Source organism: Panthera tigris, chromosome A1 (assembly GCF_018350195.1).
Source record: "Panthera tigris isolate Pti1 chromosome A1, P.tigris_Pti1_mat1.1, whole genome shotgun sequence".
Taxonomy (NCBI): Eukaryota; Metazoa; Chordata; class Mammalia; order Carnivora; family Felidae; genus Panthera; species Panthera tigris.
Genome location: NC_056660.1, coordinates 35,446,138 through 35,473,737, shown reverse-complemented (window position 1 = coordinate 35,473,737; position 27,600 = coordinate 35,446,138). Strand labels below are relative to the sequence as shown.

At 38.5% G+C, this 27,600-nt stretch overlaps 1 protein-coding gene across 1 annotated transcript in view; it reads left to right on the top strand.

The window, feature by feature from the left end:
* The window catches only part of DIAPH3 (diaphanous related formin 3), a 503,867-nt gene that overhangs the window by 351,260 nt on the left and 125,007 nt on the right, over positions 1–27,600 (top strand). The window contains exons 26-27 of the mRNA XM_015536788.2: positions 18,957–19,052; positions 19,551–19,610. Coding sequence (XP_015392274.2) covers positions 18,957–19,052; positions 19,551–19,610 — 156 coding nt within the window. The remainder of the gene's footprint in view (positions 1–18,956; positions 19,053–19,550; positions 19,611–27,600) is intronic.

Below are 27,600 nucleotides of genomic sequence, written 5' to 3'. Positions count from 1 at the left end.
ATAGGGTGGTATTGGTCATGAGATAAGAAATCCAGGAGGACGTGGAAGTTTGGGGAAAATGGTGATGAATTCCATTTTATGGGCATTACCTTTGAGATATCTGTAAAATGCCTGAGTTTCCTTGTCTGTGTGACTAGGGAGAGATGAGGGTCATTCAAGCTAATTTACCTGAGACTTTCCCAGTTTTAGCACTGCAAGTCCTTTGTTCCAGGAAACCCCTTTAGTCACTGGCAAATGTGGATTTTTGTTTGCTGTAGTTGGGTCTCAGGACTAGAGTCTGTACTGTTGATAAAACCTTGGAATTCTTAATATACAAAGCTATGGGATTTAATAAATTGCTGATGGAGAATGTGAGGAATGGTTTCAGGGTGGACTGAGGAAGAGGAGTCTGGAAAAGAGCTTGAGAAGGAATCACCATGAAGTTGTAGGGAACAAAAATTCTGGTATCATAGACCCCAGTGAATAGATCATTTCAAAGGAGAAGAGGTAGTCCACATTGTCAAATGCTGCTAAGAGATCATATAATAAAGAGAATGACAATTGTCCCTTTGACTTCAGCTCAAAGGAGAGGGTAGAGGGTTGATAAGTGAATATGGGAAGTGAGACTGAGTTGTAAAAAGGGTGGTAACAAGAAGGGATTTGGGGTCAAGAGAGGGCAAAGCAGGTGTTTAAATTTGTTTAAATGCAGTTGAGGGAATGAGAAAGGAAGGGAGGTTGGAAATTATACTCAATAGAAGAAGGTCCTGAGTGTAGCAGGACAGAGTGCAGAGGATAAGGTAACAGTGCAGATGGAGGAAATTGTCTTGGAAAGCTACATGTTCTGTCTGCTATTATGATGGGTGGGAAGGAGGAAAGTCTGGGTCCAGGTGTAGATACGTTTGTAGATTTGATGTTAGGAAGTTAAGGGTATTTTTGTCAAGTGGTTTCTATTTTATATCTGAAATAGAGGAGGTCTTCTACTGAGGAGGGGCAGTGGTTGCTTGAGAGGCTTGAAGAAAGTGTGGAAGCATTGAAACAACCCCTATCAGGGAGTGGGAGTGAGAGCCTCCTGCTGAAACATAGGAGTGTTGGATGGCATTAAAAATTCAGTTGAGATTGGCAACTGTGATTATGTACTGGCCCTGATCCTGCAGTACTATTTTTCACCATGATTACTCAGCAGCTGGTATATAGTTTAAAGAAGATGGAATTTTAGGTTCATTTATGTTTTACCAGGAGTCTGAAAAAGTACACCAGTGGAGGAAGGAAGGAAGATACTGGCTGGTGAACCATGGTCAAATCAATGAACCATGGAGTATTAGCAGACAAACAAAGAATGAAGACAGTGGGGCCAGGGCATTGGAGATTTCCAGGGATAGTTGATAGGACTAGTGAGAGAGAGCGAGAGGGAGAGAGAGAGAGAGGGAGAATATAAGAAGAGCAGGAGTCAGAACAGTTTATATGAATTTAAGTTATTATTAATAAAATAGTTGTGGGTGGTGGCGAAGTTCAGTTATGGTTGTGAGAATGGGTAATGGACCATTAAAAAGAAAGGATTTGTCTCTGGAGATGAGGGAGTCAAGGAACTCATTTGCTGTTAGATTAGTTGTTCACATGGGGTTGAATTCATGCAGGATGATGGCAGGACTTGGCTGATAAAGGAAGACTGAATCCAATGACCAAGTCTGTCTTGAATAGAAGGCAGACTAGTGCACAATTAGGTGACACAAACCCAGAGGGATGGCAGTTGTATAACAAAATGACATGTTTCTCAAAGTGTTCTTTTATATCAAGAATTGATACTCTGATGTAGCAGTAAAGATGAGGGAGAGAACAGGTAGTCCCCTTTCCCCTACCTATACTCCCACACTCGCATAATGTGTGAGAGGATGAGCTACATCTAGTAGGAGGAAGCAGTGAAGATCATCTGCCCAGTTTCCAGGTAGAGGTGATAGGAATGTTCACTGCAGACCTTGAGATAGTAGAAAACTTGCTTATGCTAATAAATATTGAGGAAGTAAAGACCGGGAAGAACTTAAATTTGGGTCACTGGTGACCAAGAATGACAGCGGTTTAGCTGGCCTCAAGGTTTAAGCCCAACTATAGCAGTTACCCACTGAATGGGTTGTAGGGAGAGCCCATGAAGCCACAAGCAGACTAGGCTGATTCTGGTATTTCCCGATACTCCTGGTCCTAGCGAAAGGAAGATGTCTCTGGCCTTTCTCTGTGAGGAAGGAATCTTCTGTGACCTGCATCTCGTTTATTGCCAGGTTCTGGAGAAAGTCAACAGGTTCCCAGTGACTTGGGGAGAAACCTAATCTGTGCTTGTTGGTTGAGTTACCAGCTACAAAAGCCACTGTCTTTTTGTACCTTGAGGCATTTCCTAAAACACCTCTAAGTACAACTCAGCAAAGCTGAGGATCTAAGTACTTCTCAGTTATCATGCAACACCTCTGTATAGAGAAAAGTACATGATGGAAAGAATCTGAAAGAACTGGTTTGTACCTCCCCTGTGTTACCTACCCATTAGAGGACTTTGGGAACATTACTTCACCTCCTGGAGCTTCAGTTTCCCTGGCTTTAAACAATGGATCTGATAATAGTTCCTTTGCAGGGTTAGAGTAAGAATTAAATCAGAAAATTTAGGGAAAATGCTCTGCACAGGCATTCACTCAAAGTGATGGTTCCTCGATTATCTTGATTCATATTTAGATTCTTTTCTTTTTCTCATGCACTCTCTTCTAACTCAAACATACCTAATATCGGGTTTTATTTGGAGGCTTCTGTATTCATTTTGTCAGTTTTTTGTAGTTGAGAGGAAAATCTTCCATTGTTCTCATCAAAGAGTTTAGCACATTTTTGCCTCCAGTTTCTTTGCAATTGATAATGAGTTCATCGAAAGTTCAGTTGTTTCCCATTTTCATTTCTTTTCTGTGTTATTTGCTTTCTCCGGAAGCATATGTCAATTCCTTTCTTCCCCAGTTTCCTCTCATTCAGAGTTGCCTATTGTCTTTGCTGACTTCCTTTCTCTGAAAAATACATGGCTGTTACTCTGAGTAGGATTTTTACATTTCTTCAGTATGTAATATTAATGCCACGCTTCTGCATCTGATTGGGGAAGGGGTGGGAAAGGAATACCTAATTTGTGCAGAATAAATCAGTATTTCTCCTTTGAAATGAAGTGAAAAAACAATACTTTGAGCCACAGATTTATATCAGAAATTAACTTAGAACTTGAATCAAGTAAACTACTCTGGGCAAAGTTGTCAGCAGTTGTTAAAGTTGGCATTTAAGAACATTCTTGGCACTCAAAATGCCAATATACAAATTTCCATTGTTTATGGTGTTATCCATAGGGTCCTTTAAAATGCATTGAAAAACTGTCTTCAGCAATCTAAGTGTGTATTTACAGGTATCAAAGGATAACCCCTGCAGTCGCCACTGGGCAGTCATAGCTGTACCTCCTACATTAAGCAATGTCATAGCACTCTGTTTTCTGTCTTGGAATATTTAACATACAGGTAGTCACAAATTTTGTGTTGAAATTGCCCTTAGACTGTAAGTCCCGTGAGAACAAGGGCTGGGGCTGGATTCAGTGGCTGCCACATATTCCTTAGTGCATACGTGTAGGATTGACTTGAACTACAGATTTTATAGTTGTTTATTTGCAGCTACTTCTTGGAGAGAGCAGTTTGACTATTCTGCCAGCCCCTCAAAATCAATTCATCTAAAACCAACTTACCACGTTCCACATAAAACCTGATTTTCATGTTCTCATTCTGGGTTCATGATACCACCAATTTCCCAGTCACCCAGGCTTGACACCTTCACACTATGCCAGCTTTAATCATGCTGAAGTACAATTTTGATTATTTCACACCTTTCAAAACCATTCTATGGCAGTTCCTCAGCCTTGAATCCCAGCTCCCTGGGCCCCTCTTCCCCACCTTTTTCCCCCCTCTTCCACTGCGCACCATATGTTGCTGTCAGCACTTGACTGTTGGGGCCCCTCTGGGCACCACTCAGCAGCCAGGTGCACTCATTGAGAGTGGCCCCTCATGGCCTCGAGTCCATTTATCCCAGCTTCTCCTGAAAGAAATTCCTGTGAAATTACTCCTGTCCCCTAGTTTCCCTTCCCTTTTTTTTTTTTTTTTTTTTTTGATTCATGGCATTGAATTAACATTTTCATTTTCTCTATCTGAAATCATTCCACTCTTTGTTCAAAACTTTATGAGAAACAAAGCCATTGAAAAATATTTTTCAAAATTTCCCATTAATATAAGAAAATATTAAAACAAGTCTCAAATGTATCCTAGTAGATTTTCAACGGGAACTAAGCACTTGCCAAGCTTAAACACTGTCACACTTATTGCTCAGAGTAAAATGACGCTCTTATGGGTAACAAGTGAAGCTTCTTCTCAAAAATAGTGATGTTATGCCATGTAATTAACCTTTTCCTGTCTGGGTTACTGTGTGATTAAAGGGTCATGGGTATTCACTGTGTATGAGTCCCATCTTGTTAAACGCCATTATCATTTCACATCTACATATATATTTAAATAGATACATTATCTTTCCCCTCACATTCTATGTTTTTACAACTGAGGGCATCTGCTCAGCATCCTAGTCCCTATGTAATACACAAGGACAATTTTGGCAATGTTTTGTTTTTAACCAGAGTTAACGCTGGATTTTATATTGTGCTTTCTTTAGCAACTGTTAGAATAGGTCACTGTAAACAAGCTAATCAGAGTTGGGCGTTTGAATACTTACATGGGAGACATTTTAACAAACATTTTAATACTGGAAGGATGATTAATGCCTTTTTGAGCACCATGTGGTAGACTAATGGCTAAGCAAGAAGTCCAAAAATATCCTCTGCCTTATAGCTAATATCTCTGAGCGGTCATAGAAAGGTCTTTATCCAGTGTCCTTATTGATAAAATAAGTGATTGACTTTTTTCACTTATGTTTTGGAGATAGTCCATATGAACAATTGAAGTATGTCTCCTTATTTTTTTACATCTCTGTATATGTTAACATGTGAACATCATGGTTTATTTAGTCTGTCTCTTACTGTTATAGCTTAGACTCTCCCTTGCTGATGGGCATTTAGGTTGTTTCCAATCTCCTGTTATTATAAACAATGTTATAACGAACATCCTTGTGTACGTGCTTTTGCACACATGTGAGTTATAAGTAGGATAATTTTCTTAGAAAATATTTCATGAAATGGGATGTGCAATTTTATTTCTGATAGAGTCTAAGTTGCATTCTAAAGAGATTGTATTAGCTTTATATTTCTACCAACAGTGTGTGGAGTGACCTATTTTCCAGCCTATACCAATTATCCTTATTTTTTATTGCTACACTGATAAGTGAAAGATGATCTTTTAGTGATGTATTTGGAATATCTTTAATTATGAATGAGTTTGAGTATTATAGTCTCTGTATAAAAGCCTTGCTTATTTATTTTTAAGATGGGTTTCCTGAACCTATAATTTGCCTGTTTTTTGATGGTTTTTTTATTGATTTTTTTTCCCCTGAGTCACAATGTTCATTATTTCAAGAAAATTAGTCTTAGGGAATACCTGTGTTTCAATTTTTTTTTTTCTAGTTTCTCCTTTTATTGTTCATGTTGACTCTGTTCTCATTATTCTTTCCGTTTGCAGACATTTAGTGTAGTAAAATCTGTATGACATTTGGGTATTTATTTATTTTTTATTTTTATTTTTTTTTTTAATTTTTTTTTTTTTCAACGTTTTTTATTTATTTTTGGGACAGAGAGAGACATAGCATGAACGGGGGAGGGGCAGAGAGAGAGGGAGACACAGAATCGGAAACAGGCTCCAGGCTCCGAGCCACCAGCCCAGAGCCTGACGCGGGGCTCGAACTCACGGACCGCGAGATCGTGACCTGGCTGAAGTCGGACGCTTAACCGACTGCGCCACCCAGGCGCCCCAACATTTGGGTATTTAGATGTTTCCTAAGAAGATCTTCTCATTCCAGAACTAATGAAAACTTTTACATACTGTCTGCTATACTTTTGCAGTTTAATTTTTTAATGTTGAAATGTTTCATCTACTTGGAATTTATGTTGGTGTAAGTAACAGAGTGGAATCCAAATAAAATAATGTCACCATAGTAGTTGTTGAACATTATCTGTACTGATTTGAAATGCCACATTTATCATAAATCATGAATTAAATTTTTAAGTGTTTTTTATATGAATTTCCAAGAGCAGTATATATACACATTATTTTCCAAGCTTATTTGACCACAGAACTACGCTCCCTTCCCCCACAACACACACACATACTGCTTCTCACAGAACTAGCATTCTGTGGTGCACACTTTGGGAAACTCTTACTGAAGTTTTTGCTTTCTTTTGTTTTTTAACATTTATTTATTTTTGAGAGAAAGAGCACAAGCAGGGGAGGCACAGAATCCAAAGCAGGCTCCAGGCTCTGAGCTGGCAGCACAGAGCCCAACACAGGGCTCTAACCCATGAACCGTGAGATAATGACCTGAGCCAAAGTAGGACGATTAACTGACTGAACTACCCAGGTGTCCCTTACTGAAGTTTTTTTTGTTTTTTTGTTTTTTAAATGTGGGATGTCTATTTCATACAGCCCACCTGCTGTATTATTTTGTAATAACAAACTCATTTATTGATTATATATGGTCACTTTTAAATCTTGTGCCTTAAGTATGTTGACATTCTGAAAATGATTGTGCCCCTTTTTTAAGTTTATTTATTTATTTTGAAGGAGACAGAGAAAGTGAGAGTGGGGGAGGGGCAGAGAAAGAGGGAGAGTCCAGCATGCTCTGCTGCATGGGCTCAATTCACAGAACTATGAGATCAGGACCTGAGCAAAATCCAGAGTCAGATGCTCAACCAGCTGAGCCACCCAGGTGCCTGGTTCTGCCCTTTTTATTTGAAAAGAGAATTAAATGAGCACACAAGTAACTTATTTATTCTCCTGGAGTTTTGCCACTTGTTTACATTAGTTTTAAAAATGAAAGAACTCTAAAAAAGATTTCAGAAGAAGATACATTGGTTATCTTCATGAGTTTAATTAAATGACTGTGATGATGGAATCGTTTTTTTTTACAACCTAAATTGTAAGAAATTGGGAAATTAAAAATGAATGACAATGCAATATGATTTGTTACAGTATATTTACATTACCTTTTTTGCCTGGTTTACATAATTAAAATAGAATCATGCTTTATTTATGACATCCAATAATGGATGTATTTTTTAAATGTTTATTTATTTATTTGAGGTGGGGGGTACAAGTGGGGGAGGAGCAGAGAAAGAGAGAACAGAATCTGAAGCAGTGTCCAGGCTCCAAACTTTCAGTACAGAGCCCGACATGAGGCTTGAACCCATAAGCCGTGAGAAAATGACCTTAGCTGAAGTTGAATGCTTAACCGACAGAGCCACCCAGGCACCCCTGGATATTTTTTTTTAGAAGACCAGAGAGTTCATATGAGAAAAATACTTTATTTTGCAAATACTTCTTTAACTTTATTTAGTATAAAATGTAAAATTAGATTCTAATTTGCATACAATATAATAAATAGTATAATAAACATGGTTTATTTGTTTAAATGTACCTGTAAAATATGTTTTTACTGAAGCTTTGAAAAGATAGCCTATATTTTATCCAGAGCAACTGTAAAAATGGCCCCATGGTATGTGCTCAAGAGTTACAAGATGACACAAGGTGGCTGCAACAGGACCAAGCATATTCAAGATAGCAAGAAATAAGTAGTAACATGTGATTTCAGACAGAGCTATGTCATAGCTCCAGTAGATATTCAAGATAGGAAGCAGAAGTAGAGAGGTTATCAACATATGCCTCTTTTTTCTTCCTAGAAGCACTCTAGCAGATGTCCACTTAAATTTCATTGGTCAGAAATGCATTGGGGCGCCTGGGTGGCTCAGTCGGTTGAGCGGCCGACTTCAGCTCAGGTCATGATCTCACAGTCCGTGGGTTCGAGCCCCGCGTCGGGCCCTGTGCTGACAGCTCAGAGCCTGGAGCCTGTTTCGGATTCTGTGTCTCCCTCTCTCTGACCCTCCCCCATTCATGCTCTGTCTTTATCTGTCTCAAAAATAAATAAACGTTAAAAAAAAATTTTTTTTTTTAAAAAAGAAATGCATTACATGGCCACCCTTAGCTTTGCTAGTAGGGGGCCTCAGAAAATAAGGTTTTAACTTTTCCAGCCTCCATAGTGGAAGCAAACAAGGAGAGGGTAGGGAATGGATATCTTGCAGTGGCCAGTCAGCAATGTGTACCATATTGGTAAGAATAGTCATCATAATATTAAAAATGGCAGTTAATATCTATTGAGGCCTTACCATGTGTGAGACACGATTGTAAGCTTTTCACATGTGTTAGCTTACTTAATCCTTAAAACAACCTTTTGAGGTAGATGCTCTTCTCCTCCTCCTAAATGAAGAGATGGGAAAGCACAAGATGATCCTTAAGGGGCACACAGCTGGTAAGAGTAAGAGCCATGATTCAAGCCCAGCACTTTGAGTCCTTGATTTTGTTCTTAACCGTTCTATTTTAAAAGAAAAAAAAAACAAAACAAAAACTGAAAACAGTAAAAACTTCTTTATAAAAGATTTATTTTATTTTGTTTTTTAATGTTTATTTGCTTTTGAGAGAGAGACAGACAGAGCACAAGTAGGGGAGGGGCAGAGAGAGAGGAAGACACAGAATCTGAAGCAGGCTCCAGGCTCTGACCTATCAGCACAGAGCCTGATGCAAGCCTCGAACTCACAAGCTGCGAGATGATGACCTGAGCCGGTCGGATGCTCAACTGACGGAGCCACCCAGGCTCCCTTTATAAAAGATTTTAATTTTTTTCCTTCTAAGTTATAACAGGAAATGTGTTGAATTCAAATTGTGCAAATAATGAAGAATAGTGGAGAAAAAATATATTAAAATATTGAGGGTTTTTTTTAATGTTTATTTATTTATTTTGAGAGGGGGAGGAGCAGGGAAGGGGCAGAGAGAGAGGTGTGGAGAGAGAATCCTAAGCAGGCTCTGTGCTGTCAGCACACAGACCAATGGGGGGCTCGATCCCACGAACTGTGAGATCTTGACCTGAGCCAAAACTAAGAGTTGGATGCTCAATGACTGAGCCACCCAGGCATCCCTAAAATCTTGGGTTTTTTTAATATAAAATTCTACTTATGGTTGAGCCACTTAACTACAGTATAAAAGAGAACTGCTCTAATTATCATTTTATCAGTTAAATCCCAATGAAAATTGGCTTTCTAACTCCCTTGACTCAAATTTTCACTTTCACAACTAGATTAAGACAAGTTCAAAGACTTTAAGTTATTCCTGTCTTTTTGCTGTCTGGTTTAAGTCATATTTTGAGCTTTGTTCTAGGTTAAAGACTGAACTGGGTTACCAAGTAAAGCAGATACAATCTGGTTCCCAGAAGGTCTATAACCAGCAGCATAGAAAAATAATTCATGGAATTTTGTAAGGGCAACTGTCACTGTTTCTTTTAGAAGGAGTTGGGTTAAACTATGAGCCTATGAATTTTGTGCATCAGCGGCACACTTTTCAACAATTCTTTGGAGAGACTGAGCTTTTCTTCCGTAGCCCCGCTCCCAGTTCCGTTCTATCTCTTCCTGCCGCTGAAGCCCTATAAAATGTGGTGAGTTACAGAAAGCGTGTAGGGGACAATGGGGTAAAAACGGGAGCTCTCAAAGTGCATGCAAAGTAAACACAATGGGAAACGGTCACAGGCTGTGAACGCTCATTTCTTCCTACATTCCCTTTACACATTAGTTTGCCTTGTCAGAGCTCATGTCACTGCACGCTCTCTTCCTAAGAGATCACGCACTCTGCCATTTCAACAACTAGCACACCACAGATCAACTGATATTAAGCCCTTACTCTGTGCCAGGCACTCTCTTTTGTGCCTGGACATGATGTATCTCTTTTAATCCTCCAATAACCTTTGTGAAGCAGGTACTATTATTATTTCCACACGAAAGTTAAGAGAAAAAAAATGAGGGTTAGTAGAGTTAAGTAATTTGCCCAGAGTCACACAGATGGCTAATTGGAAAGCCAGTGTTTCAGTCCAAGTTGTTTGAATCCAAAACTTGTGTTCTCTACCTTTTCACTATGCTCTTTCCTATAGCTTCAAGTACAACCACTGTGTTTCTAAGTTAAAACCATTAGGGTAACCAGTTCTCCCTCTAGTGTTAAACCTAAGGCACCATCAGCCTCCTGAACACCTTGAACCACTTGCAGTTGGACATCTCATGAACACCTCAACATATCCAAAAATGAATGCCTCTCTAGGCTCAGCCCCATTCTACCACCAGACAAGCATGAGTCATTACTTGGGGAATATTATCAACCCATAGCTAGCTAGTTAGCTAGCCAAGCTAGATACCTGGAAATTAACCTCAACTTTATTTTTTTTTTTCAACTTTATTTTTTAATACTTCCATCCAGGCTGACCAAGATTGTTCTGTTCTTCCTTTCTCTTTTGCATTTTCAACACTTCCATTCCTTCCTTGGGCCCTGTGATCACATTTGCCTAGACTGAAATCCTCAAACCTTGCCTTCCGTGTTATCCCTTCTCATAGTGATCTTTCTAAAATAGGAATTTGACCATGTTAGGTCCTAGGTTAAAATAAATTGATGGCTCCTTTAAAGGCAAACCCCAAATTCCTGGGCCTATTTCAGTGCTCTCCCTGTGCCCTCCCTGTGCCCTCAGCACCTCTCAGTACTGCCCCTCAGGGACCCTGCTCTCCACTCCCATGGACATCTGAGCCCGCCAAGTGTTTCTAGACCCTCCAGAACCTCTGCCTGTTCTTTGAGCTCGAGCAAGGTCTTCGCCTTCAGAAAGCCATGGCAGACCTAAAACTCTTTAAGTCTTGGGTATCCAGGGGGCCTTCTCTGACTGCTGTTCTTTCTTCCTGCGCCCCAACACCAGGTGTCCCTCCTGGGCTGCAGATCTCCATCACGGTGCTCATGATGTTGTGTTATTCCATTTGTTACCTCTCCTCCTCCCCTTCTCAGAGGAAAGCACAGTTAGGCCAAAAATCAACTTCCTTCATCTCCACCTCCCTGGTCATCTTTTCCTGTCATGAAATCTTTTGTTGCTGGCGTTACTTTATATATATCAGCATAATGTCTGCAAATTCCTAAATGAAATATGTTAAGCTTATAGCGTATTTTCCCTCTTCTCTACTGCCTTCCACTTCTCAGAGGTAACCACTTTTAATTCTTAGGATTTTTTTTTTTCCTGGTATTTATTTACCTCTTCTCTATTTCTAGATGATATGCTTTAGACTATTGCTAATTTGTTTTAGGCATTACTGAGTTCCTGATCAGTGACGATTTAGTTTCCTTTTGCTTTCTGCCGACCTTGTACCCTTTTCCTCTACCCCTGACGTCCTCACATTACAACTGTATCATACCTGAGAGTCAAAGAATAACCAGTGTTTATAATGGCGCAACTGTGGAAATACTCCTTATTCCTCTAGTTAGTATTCCATGATTGTTTCCCGTTGGGCAACAGTGTTATTTCTAGATTTATACTTTTTTTTTTCTTAATTTGCTTAGTACTTGGGTATATCTGTCACTGTTTTATCCAGACTCTCAGACACGTCTGTTTAATCAGCAGCAGTCATTTTTGCAAATGGTTCAACACAGCAGATTTGCTTTTAGTTCCTTGGCTACGGTTCTCTCCTCCATTGCCTTTTTCTCCCATGTGATCTGAATTGGCGGCTGCTCTGAGCCGGGGACACAAGTACCATCTTGAGAAATTTTTTTTCCCACTTTGCTGTTCTGTCCCCTCCCCTTTCCTAGATCCCATGTTTGTTTGTTTGTTTTTTGTTTTATCTTACTTTCTTCCCTTTTTTGCAGAGGCACGCCTTTCAGTAGTTTTTTTACGAGCGAGTGGTCAGAAACTTGCATGTTCATTTTCTATCCTCCACTTCTAGGCCATGTAACCATTTCTTCACTGGAAATACTTTCTCTTTCAGAATTTGAAATCTGTATCTTGTATTCTGGAACTCAGTGTTGCTATTGAGAAATCCAGTTCTATTCTGATTTTATACTTTGTATGCAGCCTATATGGTTTGTTTTTAATGTTCTGGAACCTTTCAGGATTTTCTCTGCATCTGTTGTTATCTGTACTTTCAGTGTTCTGCCTTGGTTTGGGAAAAGTGAAATAAAGGGCAGAACAAACTTTACCAGGTCCCTGCCTTTTCTCTTTTCTCCTCTTTATAAAATGTCACTGGTTCTCAAGATGCCGCCTCTCCCGACTCAGTCCTATGCACTTCCCGAGGACCACGAGCATCTGTGAGGCAAGGATAAAGTCACCCCTGGTATTTCGGGACCTTTCTCAGAGTCTGGCTGAGAGTGCTGAGCAAGTGTCTTTTGTAATACAGAAATGATTTCCGGAAATAGTACTGAAATTTTTGTCTGAATTTGAGGCCAGAATTTCCAGCTTACTTTCAGAAGTTATCAGGAGGTCCCTGCTAGCACCTTGTACTCACACGTCCAAAAGGAAACTCATTATGTTCAACATGTGTTCTCCACCAAACTCAATATTATTTGAAAATATTTCCATATTTTCTACTCCTCTAGTCATAGGCCCCAGAGACCTCAGACTGTGTGACTCCTTAGCTGCTTCCCCTCTCCTTGTCTGCACATCCTATTGATTCTGCCTCAGAGGTAACTCATCCTTAGCTCTCCCTTCTCCATTTACCTTGACACTGTACGATTTTTTAAAATACCACTTACTAATTAAACAAGGTGATCTGTTATTCAGACGTAGCAAAGCTTTGGCTCTCACAGTTAGTCTATTTATTTAAAAGAGTTCACAGCAGGAAACAGGCTATAAATATTTTGAATATGAACTGACTTGTAGTTAGGGAAATTGAATTCTAGTCTACAATTAAAGAATAGCTAATGTTTGTTTCTCTTTGCAGAGGAATAATGTATTAGAGTTATGTAAACCTGAGTTATTAGGTTTGTATTAGAATCATGTAAATATAAATCATCTCAATACTTTACTATAGCTCACTTTTGTTTTTATTCATATCTTTTGCCTTTTCACCTGCTATCCCTTCTGCCAGGTATGCTATTCTGTCTCTCGTTTTGCCATGACTAACTCCTGCTTATGTGTCAGCTCGTAATTCACTAGGAAACCTTACATCTCCAGTAGTTCGTCCAGATCCCTCCCTTACTATCACACTGTTCTGCTTCTTGTGATCAGAAGACATGTCTTGTTAATTCTTGGGGCCTAGGTATTTTTAGTGCCTAATAATATCCTGGCACACAGCAGGCCCTCAGTAAGCATATGTTGAATGAATATTCTAAATGCACGTTTTAAAATTTTTATTTGTGGGGCGCCTGGGTGGCTCAGTCGGCTAAGTGTCCGACTTCAGCTCAGGTCACAATCTCACAGTTCGTGGGTTTGAGCCCCGCGTCGGGCTCTGTGCTGACAGCTCAGAGCCTGGAGCCTGTTTCAGATTCTGTGTCTCCCTCTCTCTCTGACCCTCCCCCGTTCATGCTCTATCTCTCTCTGTCTCAAAAATAAATAAACGTTAAAAAAAATTTTTTTTTTATTTGTGATTAACAGTATCTTTTTTGTTTTGTTTTGTTTTTTGTTTTTTATTTTTTTAATATAATTTATTGTCAAGTTGGCCAACTTACAGTGTCTACAGTGTGCTCTTGGATTTAGGGGTAGATTCCCGTGATTCATTGCTTCCATACAACAGCACCCAGTGCTCATCCCAATGAGTGCCCTCCTCAATGCCCATCATCCATTTTCCCCTCCCCCCCCATCAACCCTCAGTTTGTTTTCTGTATTTAAGAGTCTCTTATGGTTTGCCTCCCTCCCTCTCTTTATTGTAACTATTTTCCCCCTTCCCCTCCCCCATGGTATTCTGCTAAGTTTCTCAAGTTCCACATATGAGTGAAAACGTATATGATATTCTGTCTTTCTCCAACTTATTTCACTTAGCATAATACCTTCCACATTGTTGCAAATGGCAGGATTTCATTTTTCTCATTGCCAAGTAGTATTCCATTGTATATATAAACCACATCTTCTTTATCCATTCATCAGCTGATGGACATTTAGGCTTTCTCCATAATTTGGCTATTGTTGAAAGTGCTGCTATAAACATTGGGGTACATGTGCCCCTATGCATCAGCACTCTTATATCCCTTGGGTAAATTCCTAGCAGAGCTATTACTGGGTCATAGGGTAGTTCTATTTTTAACTTTTTGAGGAACCTCCACACTGTTTTCCAGAGCGGCTGCACCAGTTTGCATTCCCACCAACAGTGCAAGAGGGTTCCTGTTTCTCCACATCCTGTTGTTTCCTGAGTTGTTAATTTTAGCCACTCTGACCGGTATGAGGTGGTATCTCAATGTGGTTTTGATTTGTATTTCCCTGATGATGAGTGATGTTGAGCATTTTTCATGTGTCTGTTGGCCATCTGGATGTCTTCTTTGGAAAAGTGTCTATTTATGTCTTCTGCCCATTTCTTCACTGGATTATCTGTTTTTTGGGTGTTGAGATTGATAAGTTCATTATAGATTTTGGATACTAACCCTTTATCTGATATGTCATTTGCAAATATCTTTTCCCATTCCAGGGCCTACTTCTCATAGGTACTTCTGATCAGTTTCCCTTAGAAATGATGATATTCAAGAACATAGTAAAATACACTATAAAAGTTATTTAATTTATAATGTATCTAAAACAGTGCCTGAAACACAATCAAATATTGCATAAACTTGCTGTAGTGTGCTATGGAGTTCATTTATGAATTTATTCCCCTACATTTTTATATCACTTAGCAATTTATCAAGTGCTTTATTTTGTATTATCTCATTTGATTCATTAACCCTAGAAAGGTATTCTTTCTATTACACTTGTCAGGAATGATTTTATAACTAGTCCAGTGTCTCACAGGTAGTATGTTGAGACCTCAGACTAGAATGCGTGTCTCCTTACTTCCGTATTATATTCTTTCCATTACGCTGTGGGAGTGAAGGCCAAGAAATGCCATCAGCTCTGGGAGACTAAAGCACAGAACTTCCATGTGGAGAGTGAAGGATGGGAGAGAGGTTTGTAAAGAACCACAGCTTCAAAGTTGCCTTTAGCTAAAGAGCAGGTCATGAAGTTGGAGGACATAAGATTGAAAAAGCAATTGGAATCAAGTGTTGGGACAAGTGAAAGAGTTGGTACTTTATATTGTGGGAAGTGAGAGATACTGAAAATTTGTGACTAGGGGATTGAAGATCCTAGTTCTGCTTCAGAGCTTACTGGTGCTATATGGAATAAATCTGAATTTGGGATTAACTAGACACATTGTGACTCCTGGCAACTCATGCACTATTTTGGGTGAAAAATAATTCAGTTCTGGGGCGCCTGGGTGGTTCAGTCGGTTAAGCATCCGACTCCGGCTCAGGTCATGATCTCACAGCTTGTTGAATTCAAGCCCCACATCAGTCTCTGTGCTGACAGCTGAGTCTGGAACCTGCTTCGGATTCTGTGTCTCCCTCTCTCTGCCCTCCCCCTGTTCACTCTCTGTCTCTCAAAAATAAATAAACATTAAAAAAAATTAATTCAGTTATGGACACTGAACTTAAAGTTTAGTCAGAAAAGGAAACAGTTGATCAATCCTTGAGATATTTAGGCGTGTTTGGCAACTGCCATTCTGTTTGGCAACTGAATGGGTGTAGGAGACAAGGGAAGAGGAAGAAACAGTGCTGCATTGTTTACAATGGTGGTAGGAATGTACTCCCACCACTTCCCTGGCCCCCTTTCCACATGAGACCTTTATTTCCCTGCGTGATTTTTTCCTTCCATTTGGCCCTATTAGTGCTTCACTTGTTAATATGGTCAGCATATATTAAGGAACATTTTCTGTGCAATACTGGGATTTTTCTGAAAAAGCCATAATCTCTGTCCTCAGTGAACTCAGTCTAGTGGTAAAAACTGTCAAGTAAATTATATTGTAAAGGATTTATTGCTGTCGGTACCCCATGTCATTAGGACACAGAGGGGCACCCAGTTCAGCCCACATAGATCAGGGAAGGGTTCTCGGTTCTCTGTCTTAAAGGAGAAGAAGTTAGGTTGGTGAAGGAAAGGGAAGGATGTTCTATGTAACGAGAACAGCATGTTCAAGGACATGAAATAGAAAACATGGAAACGTGGGGGTGTAAGTTGTTCTGTGAGCCTAAATGTGTCGGTATCTATCTGCTCAGAACAAATGGATTAACCTACCTAATGATAATGTAATTATCTTATTCAGGTAATTTAACATTAGTATGCTATAATTCTTTAACATCTAGTCCATTTTAAAATTTCCCCAGTTATCTCAATAAAATCATAACTTTTTTTAATACTCTAAGAGCTAATCAAAGATTGTGTATTGCATTTGGTTGTCATATCTCTTTAATCTCCTTTAATCTAGAACAGCTCCCTAATTTCTTTCCTTTCCTCCCTCTCTCCTTCTCCTTTTTCATAATTGGTAGTTATTAAGAACCCAGGCCAGTCATTTCACATAATGTTCCCAACTTTGTATTTCTGTGATTGTTTCCTTACATTTAGATTCAGGATAAATATTTTTTCTACAAAGTACCACACAGGTTGTATCTGTCTTAGTGCATCACTTGAGAAAGGAGTCGTTACCAAGTTTGATGTCAGATTTGAGTATTTGGGTAAGGTGATATCTGCCAGATTTCTCCAACTCCTGTTCCTTTGCAGCCTTGTACACAATGGTTTCTGCATCCATTGATGATATCTGCCTCATTCAGTTCTTGTTATGTGAGTTATAAAATAGTGAATTTTCTATTTCCCCTGTATCTTTGACACCTAGTGGTTGACATTCTTTTGTAAAGAGGAGCTTTCTCTCCCCCTATATTTATTTCTAATTTTTTAGTATCAATATGGATGCATAATTGTTTTTTTTCCCCCCAATGTGTAATAATCCATCTCCATTATTACTCATTTAGTACTCGTGTCATCCAAAATTTGGCCAAGGCTGTCTTTCAGTCTGGCTCTCCTCTGCCCTTTTGACACATCCCTGTCTGTCCTTGAGCACTCGATTATCTTCTGGTGCATCAATGCCTTCCTTGTTCACACTTTCTTGGTCTCGGCACCAGAATCAGTCATTTCTCTATGTATTCTGGTTCCCATTAAGAATGGTATTCAGAAATCAAGATCTGGAGACCAGACATGCTCTTTGCTATCACAGTGTCATTACTTCTGGGTTATTTTGGAAAGCTAGGAAACGTGTTTTTTAAAAACCCTGAGCTTCTGTGATAGTTGTACTAGCATTCCAACACTTTGTGGTTCTTCCTCACCTATCCCATACTTGTGTATCGTTTCCCATGGTGAGTATACCTATCTCCTCAGTCTTATGATATAAACATAATAGTTTCAGAATCACTATGTCATTACCATTACCAACAGTAAACTTACTAAGGAAAGTTCAAATTTTTTTGTAATTCTCTTTTTCCCCCCCTTAAAGTGTATGCCATTAATCTCATGCTTGCTTTCTTAAACTTTTAGGTTTTTAAAATGTTACCTTTTACTAACAAAATGTATCCACAACCTTATATACCTGACATTCCTTGCAGGTTTTTTTTTTTTTTAAGTTTGAGTGTAAATTCTCGAAGATCGCTAATTACTAATTAAAGTAACTGAAATTTGTGATGCATTTTAATTAAAATAGCCATCAAGCCACCTCAGAATTAAATTTATATGAAAAGTAACCTCCAAATACTCTACTTATCACCCACCTTTTTTTAAAATTACACCTACAAAATTTAGTACTTTTCTAAAAATATGAGATAGAACCAGATGGAAAGGGGCCAGGGCATATTTATATTTATATATCTGTTTATAAACTGTAAATGTTTGCTATCTGTACTCTCCTGCATTCATTTGTCATCTGTTCCAAATGAAGGGATTGTGTCTCAATAAAAAGAAATTTTAAAAAATGAGAGGAAAATAGTTTTCTGTTACTTTCCATGTAACGTATACCAGTCACACAATTTCATAGAGAATGCCTACGAGTAACCTCTTTCCGAGGGACCAAAAAGTCTTGGGCATTTCCTTGAATTTGGGATTGGGCCAGCAGTTTCTTTGAAGCTTTTCTTTTTCCCACTGCTTTTCAATAATATTTAGCTTTGACAGCTATAAATAGCTATAAATATTACAAAATAATCTGTTCTTTGCAGAGAGAATTGACTCTATAACCACATCTTTCGGTAAATATATACAGAATATCAATTTAAACTAATCATAATGGGATGAAAATATTTTAGGTATTTGAGAGCCTCTTCTGTTATTTTTCATTACAGAAGACAAACTTTTCATACATTCTGTAAAAGTTTGTAGTGATTATTCCGTGTCACCTAAGTCAGGGGGCGATTATCTTCTGATATGAAAACTCAGTTGGGAGCATGTTCACAATAGTTAACCTGGAAATATAATTTTGTGCAATGAGTTTAGGCAGCAGAGTTCTCAATAACAACAACAACAAGAACATTCTCCTACACCTGGCCGGTTTTAGAATAGAAGCTGGTGCTTTGAAAATAACCCATTTCTACAAGGGAAATGTGATTTATGATAACCCGCGACACAGATATGACTAGAACCGCATTCTATTTAAAGTTATTGTGCCGCCAGACTATAAAAGCAGTCCTCTGAAGTGAATCAATGGAACCCGGTCCTCTTTAGTGGACAGTAACGCAGACACTAATGAGACAGATTTCATTAAAAGATATTTGATTTACGAGAGAGTTAAAGTCCTATCTTATCTTAAAATTGCTGGTTTAGTCCTGGCATCTGATCTTTCTTCCCCCTACCATCACCATCACCAGCTTCTGTGTATGCTTTGACATTGCTATGGTAACCCCGAGGGCTGATAGAATTCCCTGCATCTCTTTTCACAGAGGGTGATGAGACAGGAGTGATGGATAGTCTGCTGGAGGCTTTGCAGTCGGGGGCTGCCTTCCGCGACCGAAGAAAAAGGACACCAAAGCCAAAAGGTGAACATTATACTTGTTTCATGTTACTTTCTAGGGAACTATCACAAAGAACAACCTTTTTTTCCTTCCTTTTAATTCTTTTCAAGTCATGTGTCAAGCATGTAGTGCTGTGGGCAACAACTCTTCAGAAGTTCCATGAGTTTGCTTAATCCTTCCCTTGCAGTGACAAATGTCAGAGAGAGAAGCATTCCAGTTGGCCGATGTCAGTGGCACATTAACAAATCAAAGCACTGAACCTAGAAAATCTTGATTAGTGTGACAAGTCTCATCTAAAGAACCATATGCACCTTATCCCAGTGGAGTTTACAGTAGCATAATTAAATGGGAAGTAAAAGTCATAACATCATTGCTTCAAGTATTTCAGGGTATTGAAGCATTGCTTTGGGTCCCGGCCTATTTCACCTTTGAAAACAGTCTAATACTGTAACACTTTTTGAGATGAACAGACCTCTATATTAATTTTCTTTCTCTCTCTTTCTCTCTCTCTTTTTTTAACAGATATTCGGCGAAGTTTCAGTCCCATGTCTCAGCGGCCTGTTCTGAAAGTTTGTAACCATGGTAATAAACCGCATTCATAAATTGCACATTCTTCTTATCTACTTTTATCCTATTGATCTATTATTTTAATAGGCTGCTGGGAAGTTCTCACGTTTAGATACAGCTATAATAGGAGAAATGTGTAGCTGTACTTATTTGCTGTGAGATTGTATATTCACATTTCATGCTTACATCATTGCCTTGAGGTAGTATGTAGAGTTCTTTCAGATCTCAGATGAATTTTTAAAATTATTATCTGAGATTATGTCACACATTTTTGATCAGTGTTGTCCAATGTATCCTTTCAAAAGCAGTATGCTCTCAAAGTAATATTTTACATAGGATTTACTTTATATCAGGATACAATTTGAAATATTGAATCTGTTACCTATTTTACTCTACCATATTTGCCAGTAAAGTCTGAAATACTGTGACTAGCATTTTGACAAAATCATTAACACAGATGAGCCTCATGTGTTATTATTGTGGAAGGATGTACCAGAATCACCAAAAAGGTGGGTTAACTTAGTCTCTGATACTTAGCTGAGATTGACTGCATTCAAAAGTCCCTGACCAACCTCTGCACACCACCTGCATGGAGCCCTCTTCTTCTCTTCAAGGTGCCAGTTTATGTTGACTCGGTTTTATTTATGTCGGTTCCCTTTCTCTCACTGTCCCATATTACAGGGTTCTGCTTACCTTCCATAGTCATAAACAAGTTCATCGACTACCATTGTCATTTATACAGAGTGAGATTGTCACCAAAGTATGCCAGCTTTATAAATGGAAAAAATACTTGACAGATTTGCACTGAGGGTTGTTTTGGGTGCAGATGAGTTAATTTCTGGAAATGTGAATGTGTGACGGAGTATAGAAATCTGTGTCAAATTTCTAGGGTAGCCTAAAAAAATTTGTGAAGTAAAAAAGAAAAAGACAAGAATGTGGGTAATTAATCTTAATAGATGGACAGATGCTTACTGCTCAAGGTAAAATGTATACAGTAGATGTTTAATAAATGAGAGGAAAGGTAAAATCTACAGCAAATTTTTAAATAGGTCTTCTGAGTCTTTTCAACCGTATGTGTTTGTTACCGTTTGCCCTTTCCCTACACTAACAGTAGAAAAAGGAATTGTAGTAGTATGTCAGAGATATTCACTGTAGGTAATTAAGTAATTCCTAAATTTGGGTTTATGATTTGGAGTCATTGTGACATGGTAAATAATGGCAAAAATTCTGGAGAATAGAGCTATCCTGGGACGCTAGAGACTATTTTGTTTTGTAGATGAATAAGTGGAAACTGAGAGAAGCTGAAAACTTCCCAGGAGTACAGAGCTAGTTAGTGACATAAATATGACCAAAATGCAACTCTGATTCCCATCACATTTCTTTTTTGGTTACATATGGCTACATTGGATTACTTTTTATTAGTAATAAAATGCATAAAATAAACAATGCAGCCCGTATTGTGAATCATCAAAGACCCACAGCCAACACAATGACCATGGCATGAATATAATGGCATACATATACCTATGCTATGCTTAATTTAAAATAAGTACTTTAGGTATTATGTAGAGGAATATTATTCAAGATAATTTTATTCATTGGCCTGGGGAACCTAGTCCTTTTCTTACTATAATGTCAGTAAAGTGTCCAGTCTATAAAGGCTCATCTATAATTACTTACAAATTGTGGTATTTCGGTGCATTGCATAAAAGCAGTTGGACCTTGCATTTCTATCTTTATTCAAGTTGACATGTGCTATCTGAAGTTCTAAGACTATTGTGATAATTAAGCGAATAGATTATATAGCAAACCAGTGGAAATCGATGTATCACAGAGGTCGAAGTCTCTTCTAATATAAATGCAGTGGATTAAAGTCTTTTTAAAACTTATTTTCTATCAATATTTCTGTTGTGTTTTCCCTTCATATTTCTAACCCCATGGGGAAAAATTCAAATGACCAGTTACTCTTTAAGAACTCTGTGTATAAAGAAGTTAGATTTACTTGACTGCATGTTGAAAAGTGTAGATTTTTTTAAGGAAAGTATCATGATTGCAGCAAGGATCATGATTATTTTTAGAAAAAGATGATATTTCAGAGTATTTTGTAATCTTGCTATTTAAGCATTCCTTTTTGTTTTGAAAATGCTAACACTACAACTGAACTATGTGAATGAAATGTAACTCAAACCTATTTTACTTTTTAATCTGCTTTCATATGTACTTAAAACTAATGTCTGATATTTTCTACATGCATATATAGTAATTCATATTATCTCATAACCTATTTTTAAAGATTTCTAAGATTTTATACAATTATTTTAAACTTGGCTTATATCCTTAGTAAAATAATATCTGTAAAGGTATTAATAATAATAAGTTAATGTCTGCTGAGTTATTTGGCTTGCTAAATACCAAGCACTATGCAGAATTTTTATATGTATCATCCTATTCAATCTTGGCAATAATCCTATCGGATAGTCAATATTTTTATCTCCCTTTCGTTGTTGAAAGTGACTAAAGATTAAATAGGTCTAGAAGTTTGTTTATGGTCCTGTGCCAAGTTTTGAACCTGAACCTGTCTGACTTTTGATTCTAACTTCTTAATCTCTCTGCCATGTTGCCCTCCTGAGTACAATTGCTTGAATCAGGATCTGTTCCCCTTCACCCCCTTGAGCTGATGAGCCATGTGTGTACATTTTTTTTCTCTTCTTGACATAAGGTTGACCTATTGAGATTCACCCTCTCAGATATGTCTTAACCTCCAGTGTATCTTGTCTTTTGTTCCCAGATTTAACCTCTAGATAGGACTCATCTTCTGGAATTATGACCACTTTGTCTTTTGATAAAGTCTGTATCAAAACATCTGTATTAATTGTAGCCACCTTATACTCTGTTAGAAAGATCATGGAACATTTAGATTGTATAGAGTATAAATTCAGATTGTATAGAGCTTTAGATTATGCATACACATACAGATGTAGATACAGACATCAAGCATCTTATAATTCAGAATTAGAAGATCCTGGTAAAATATCCTCTGGGACCTTGCAGCTAAAATGTTCCAGTGTATATTTTGGCAGAAGATGACCTCAAGTATGAATGATCCAGTCCTTGTGCTGTGCTCCAAATTGCTACCAAAAATACTTTGGTTAAAACCATAACTTCTTTTACCTTTTGTGTTGCCTGTGAAAGCCTCAGCAGAAACTAAATGTCCAAAATTTTTCCTCACGAAACCTTTATTCCTTCATTAATTTAGCAAAAACTTGTTTTTTAAAAAATTTTTCTTATGTTTATTTATTTTTGAGAGAGAGGGAGACAGAGTGTGAGCCGGTGAGGGTCAGAGAGAGAAGGAGTCACAGAATCCGAAGCAGGCTCCAGGTTCTGAGCTGTCAGCACAGAGCCCAACAACATGGGGCTCGAACTCATGAACTGTGAGATCATGACCTGAAGTCGGACACTTAACCAACTGAGCCACCCAGGTGCCCCAATTTAGCAAAACTTAAGCATTTGCTAGGCACTTACAATATAGAGATAACTTTCTAAGAGTTCATCATGCATTTGGGACAGATGAGTAGCAATTCCTATACATTTGGTTAATGCCAGGATAGAAGTAATACATAACGTTTTGGGAATATCTACAAGTGTGGAAGACCGATCCAGACCTTATGAGGACAATCCAGACTTGACTTCTAGAAGGACCTGAAATCCAGACAGAGTTTTGAGAGATGAGTAGAAATGAGACCAAAAGCCGGAGGTCAAGGGTGAGCCAAGAAAGAGCAACATTTGTGGACTTTCTCAGGAGGCTCTTCATGAACCCCAGCCTGAACTCTGTAAAACTGTATGCTCTAATAACACCGTGGCTTTCCCATTTTGCAGTAGTCATTTCCTGTAAAATATTCTTATTCAGTGTCTGCCACTCTATGTGTGAGTCCCGTCAGGGTGGGGACAAGGCGATCAATGCTATCTGACTTGTTTACTGCTATAACCTCAGCACTTAGCTGCATTGGTGCCTAACACATGGGTGTTTAGTAAGAGTGTGTTGAATGAACAGACATGTTTATGTTTAGGTTTGAATGGAACGATTAATGTACTATATTGAGCAGAATCAGGTCGTTGGATGTCACCCAAATAAGTGGGACTTAATATGCTAATTGCTAAAGCTCCAGCTGTGAACACTGTTAACCCCCTCTCATCTCCTCCCTAAAATGTTATCTGTCATCAGGAGATATTTGATCATCAGTGGTCTAGGCTTCAAAAGGTGTTACATCAAATAGGGAGGATGCAGTTCAATCTTGATTGGATTATTCACTCCTTAGAAGTGGAGGGCTGCTTATTAATTAGATTTCTTTCCCTTGCTTAATCAAGCAGAGTTTAACAACAGTAAATAAAACAAAGGAAAGCATCTGCTAATGAGTACAGGGCATTATCTCATTTCTTTACTGAATGCAGTACATTCCAAATCTGAAGATTTTCTTTGGTCTGTGGAAAATAGTAAGACTTCCTTTTCAGTCAAGATACTCAAAGTATTTATTAGTGCATTTTTATAAAGATTATACCATATTTGGGTGCTCGTGAATCAAACCATCTGGTTGAAAATATAGGACCAGATAGGAAAGAAGTATATGGAGAGTCTGATGCCAGATCAAGAATTTGGACTGTTGAGGTTTGGGGGCAGGAAAATGACAGGTCCGAGCAATTTTTCTGGAACTGAAGTGAGAAATGTAGGAGAGAGAAAAGAATCAGAAGTATTTCACAGCCATCTTGATGCCAACACGGATTGGCTACAAGGGGATGGGGAGAGAATTAAAGAACTTACCAAGGTTTGAGGGAAGAAGCCAGGTCTAGAGCTGTGGGTTAAGAGACCCTCACAGAGAATTGCTAACACTGTGTCAGTTACTGAGTTATCTAAAGGAAAAATCTTTGAATCTAGAGAATGGCAAGTCGAGTGCTACACCTCAGGAATGGACACAGGTGGGTAACGAAGTGAGCATGAGACAGAAGAAAGATGAAGAAGTCTCGGAGACTGCACGATAGCGGAGCCAACATTATGGAGGTTGAAAGAAGACTTGCAAAGAGTTGATTTCCTCATTTTCTTTCTCCTTTTGTTGCTTGTTTGTTGCTACAACTCCATGATCTACCACTGTGTGCCTAGTATTTTTCAGGATGCATTGCTTCCTACCCTCTTCCAGGACTTGGCCTCTGCACGCTGTGTAGACTCTGTAAGACATTCGTAACAAAGGATTCACAAATGTGAACTATTAAGCCACACCTTGTGGTACATCTGCCTGCAATTTGATTGCATCTTCATTAGAAGGTTCTCTTTAGTACAGTGGGATTTTTTTGCCTCAGTTAAATGGATATAGAGTAATCAGAAAGAATTCTATAAACTATATGCAATTAAAACCCCTAATGATAAAACTATTTAACTGTGACAAAATAAGATAAAACATAATCAAAATTTTAGGCAAACAAGTATTACACATTTTTAGTGAACATCCATAACCTAAACAAAATCTTGCTATATTATCTTTACACTAAATCAATTCTTAATAGCCTTAATTTGGATTTGATTATCTATTTTTACTCTTCCACTTATATATGGAGCTTTGAAAGATTTTTATAGAAATAAGATTGTATTGCCGCCAGGCACAGCTGCTCTGCTACTCTAAGATTTGAAGTCAGAATTAAAAGTGAAGCTAGTTAGATATCTTTGAATTAGCATATTTCTCCACACAATAAGGGACACACACAAGACAGGCTTTGTGGTTGATGTATCAAAACTTCACACATAACCACTCCCCCTCCCTAATCTACTCAGTCCTGCGTTCTCTTTATTTCTTGACCTACCTTTCCCCAAACAGCAAGAATTTGTCTTGAGGCAGAATTATGGAGTTAGTAAGGTTTTCAGTAGTATCTACCGAACACTAGCTGCCTTAAGGCTTGTTTGAAAACAGTGAAGACAACACCAAACCACTCCTTGTCTAGAAGACCTTATCTATCAAAGTGAATGTTGACAACCAACACTTTTATTTCTTTAAACTGTATCTGAATTTAAAGTAGAAAGAGCCTAGAGAATAATAAAGTAAAATTATATGATTTGGCTAAATGTCATTGGCTCATTGTCTTGAGAATATTTTTTGTTCTTTTTCCGATGAACTTGTGCCCTACTAACTACCTAAGAAAGAAAGGGAGCTATTATAAAATACTAATTGTTTTTGACACCCTTACACTGGAGCTTTCCAGCAGAATCAAATGCTACCTGGAACTGTCAAAAAAGACTTAAATATTTTTTAAGGAGATTTTTCTAGGCCAGGAGTGTAAAACAATTTGGGTGATTTCACATTTTATTCAAATATCAGTCTCTCCTATTTACGATGTACTCAAGCAAAAGGAAGAATGGACTCAGCAGGGCTCCTACTAGATAAGCATGCCCGGTGGGCAGAAGAGAATGGCCTTTCTAATTTATAGTCAAGGCAGGGACAACCTTCTGGCTTAGTCATTATCGTATACACTCTTAAGCATGAACAGGTTAAAAAATTCTCAAGCCGTGAGGACTTCAAGTTGCTTTAAAAGGACATTTATGCAAGAAATAGCAAATGCCTTTCATTTAATGAGCATTCACAAATGTGTGCTGAAGTCTGGAACTAAATTGAGTGAGAAGGGATAAAGGTCTACTGCTTAAGGAAAGTAATGTCCTTGACTTCCCTGAAATAGTTGTTATGATTAATGTCTTTTGTTCTGTTTGTGTTCCATGGTGGACTATAATTACATGATCTTTCAAAATTTCTGGCCCACTCTAAATTTCTCCCTTTTCTCATGATGAAGGTTTAGAATCTGAGTGTAGAAGGAGCCAGTGGACAGACTTTAGAAGCTCCTTGAACTCTGTCCTTTTGTTTCAGATTTTGTGTTTGGGCATATTTTCTTTTCCAGTGAGAGGATCTCTTGATTTAATCAAATTTCTGCCCACAACCCCCCCCCCCAAAAAAATTAAAAGATAATTGATTTTGTTGTTTGATTACTGACTTGCGACAATTTTTCTCTATTTACACGTTATATTTTTCCATGTATATCCTTGAAAGGAAACCACTTTTACTGTAATTTTGTCATTTGAGAACTAAAGTTGCATTGACATAATCACAAATGTGAAAAACATGTCAAGTGGTTGGCAGATCTACAGTTTTAATGACAAAGAAATTGTTTAGGATAAACAGTTAAGACTGAGTGAAATGGTGCGACTGGGAAGCTTCCCCCAGGATACAGGGAGGAGAAAGGTATCATTTGTGCCTGGGACAGTCATCAGTTTTCCTGGGAAGGATAGTTTGCAGGGCTCATCTGAGCTTCACAACTTGGATGAAGCAGGCAAGGGAAAGAGGAGCTTGGGAAGGGCTTGAACCAAGCCCCAGGCTTCAGAAAGGCCAGGTAAGGAAAGGATGGGGGAGCAGCTGAACATGGCCTGGCCTGAGGACACAGGTGCTGTTAACCACCTCAGGAAGAGCAGTTTCTAAAGAATAGAAGAAACTGAAGCCAGATGGCATTGGCTGGAGGAGTGGAGGCTGTTCTTTCTAAAAGCCTGGCTATAGGGGCGCCTGCATGACTCAGTCAGTTAAGTGTCCAACTTCGGCTCAGGTCATGATCTCCTGGTTCCTGAGTTCAAGCGCTGTGTTGGGCTCTGTGCTGACAGCTTGGAGCCTGCTTCGAGTTCTGTGTCTCCCTCTCTCTGCCCCTCCCTTGCTTGTGCGCTCGCTCTCTCAAAAATAAACATTAAAAGTAATAAAAATAAAAAACTGGATATGAAAGAGGAAAAAGAAGAGACATAGCTAGGAACAGCTGGAACTAGAATGAGTCCTGGTGTTAGTAGGTTATGTTTCTTTGCCTTTTGTGTGTCGTTGACTTTATTATGGTCTTTGTATTGTGAAGGGAAGGAGCTCTGGAGGGGAGGGATGACTATTTAGTGGGGTAGTAGTTAGAATGAGGCCTCTGGGGGATGGCATGGAGAAAACAGCTG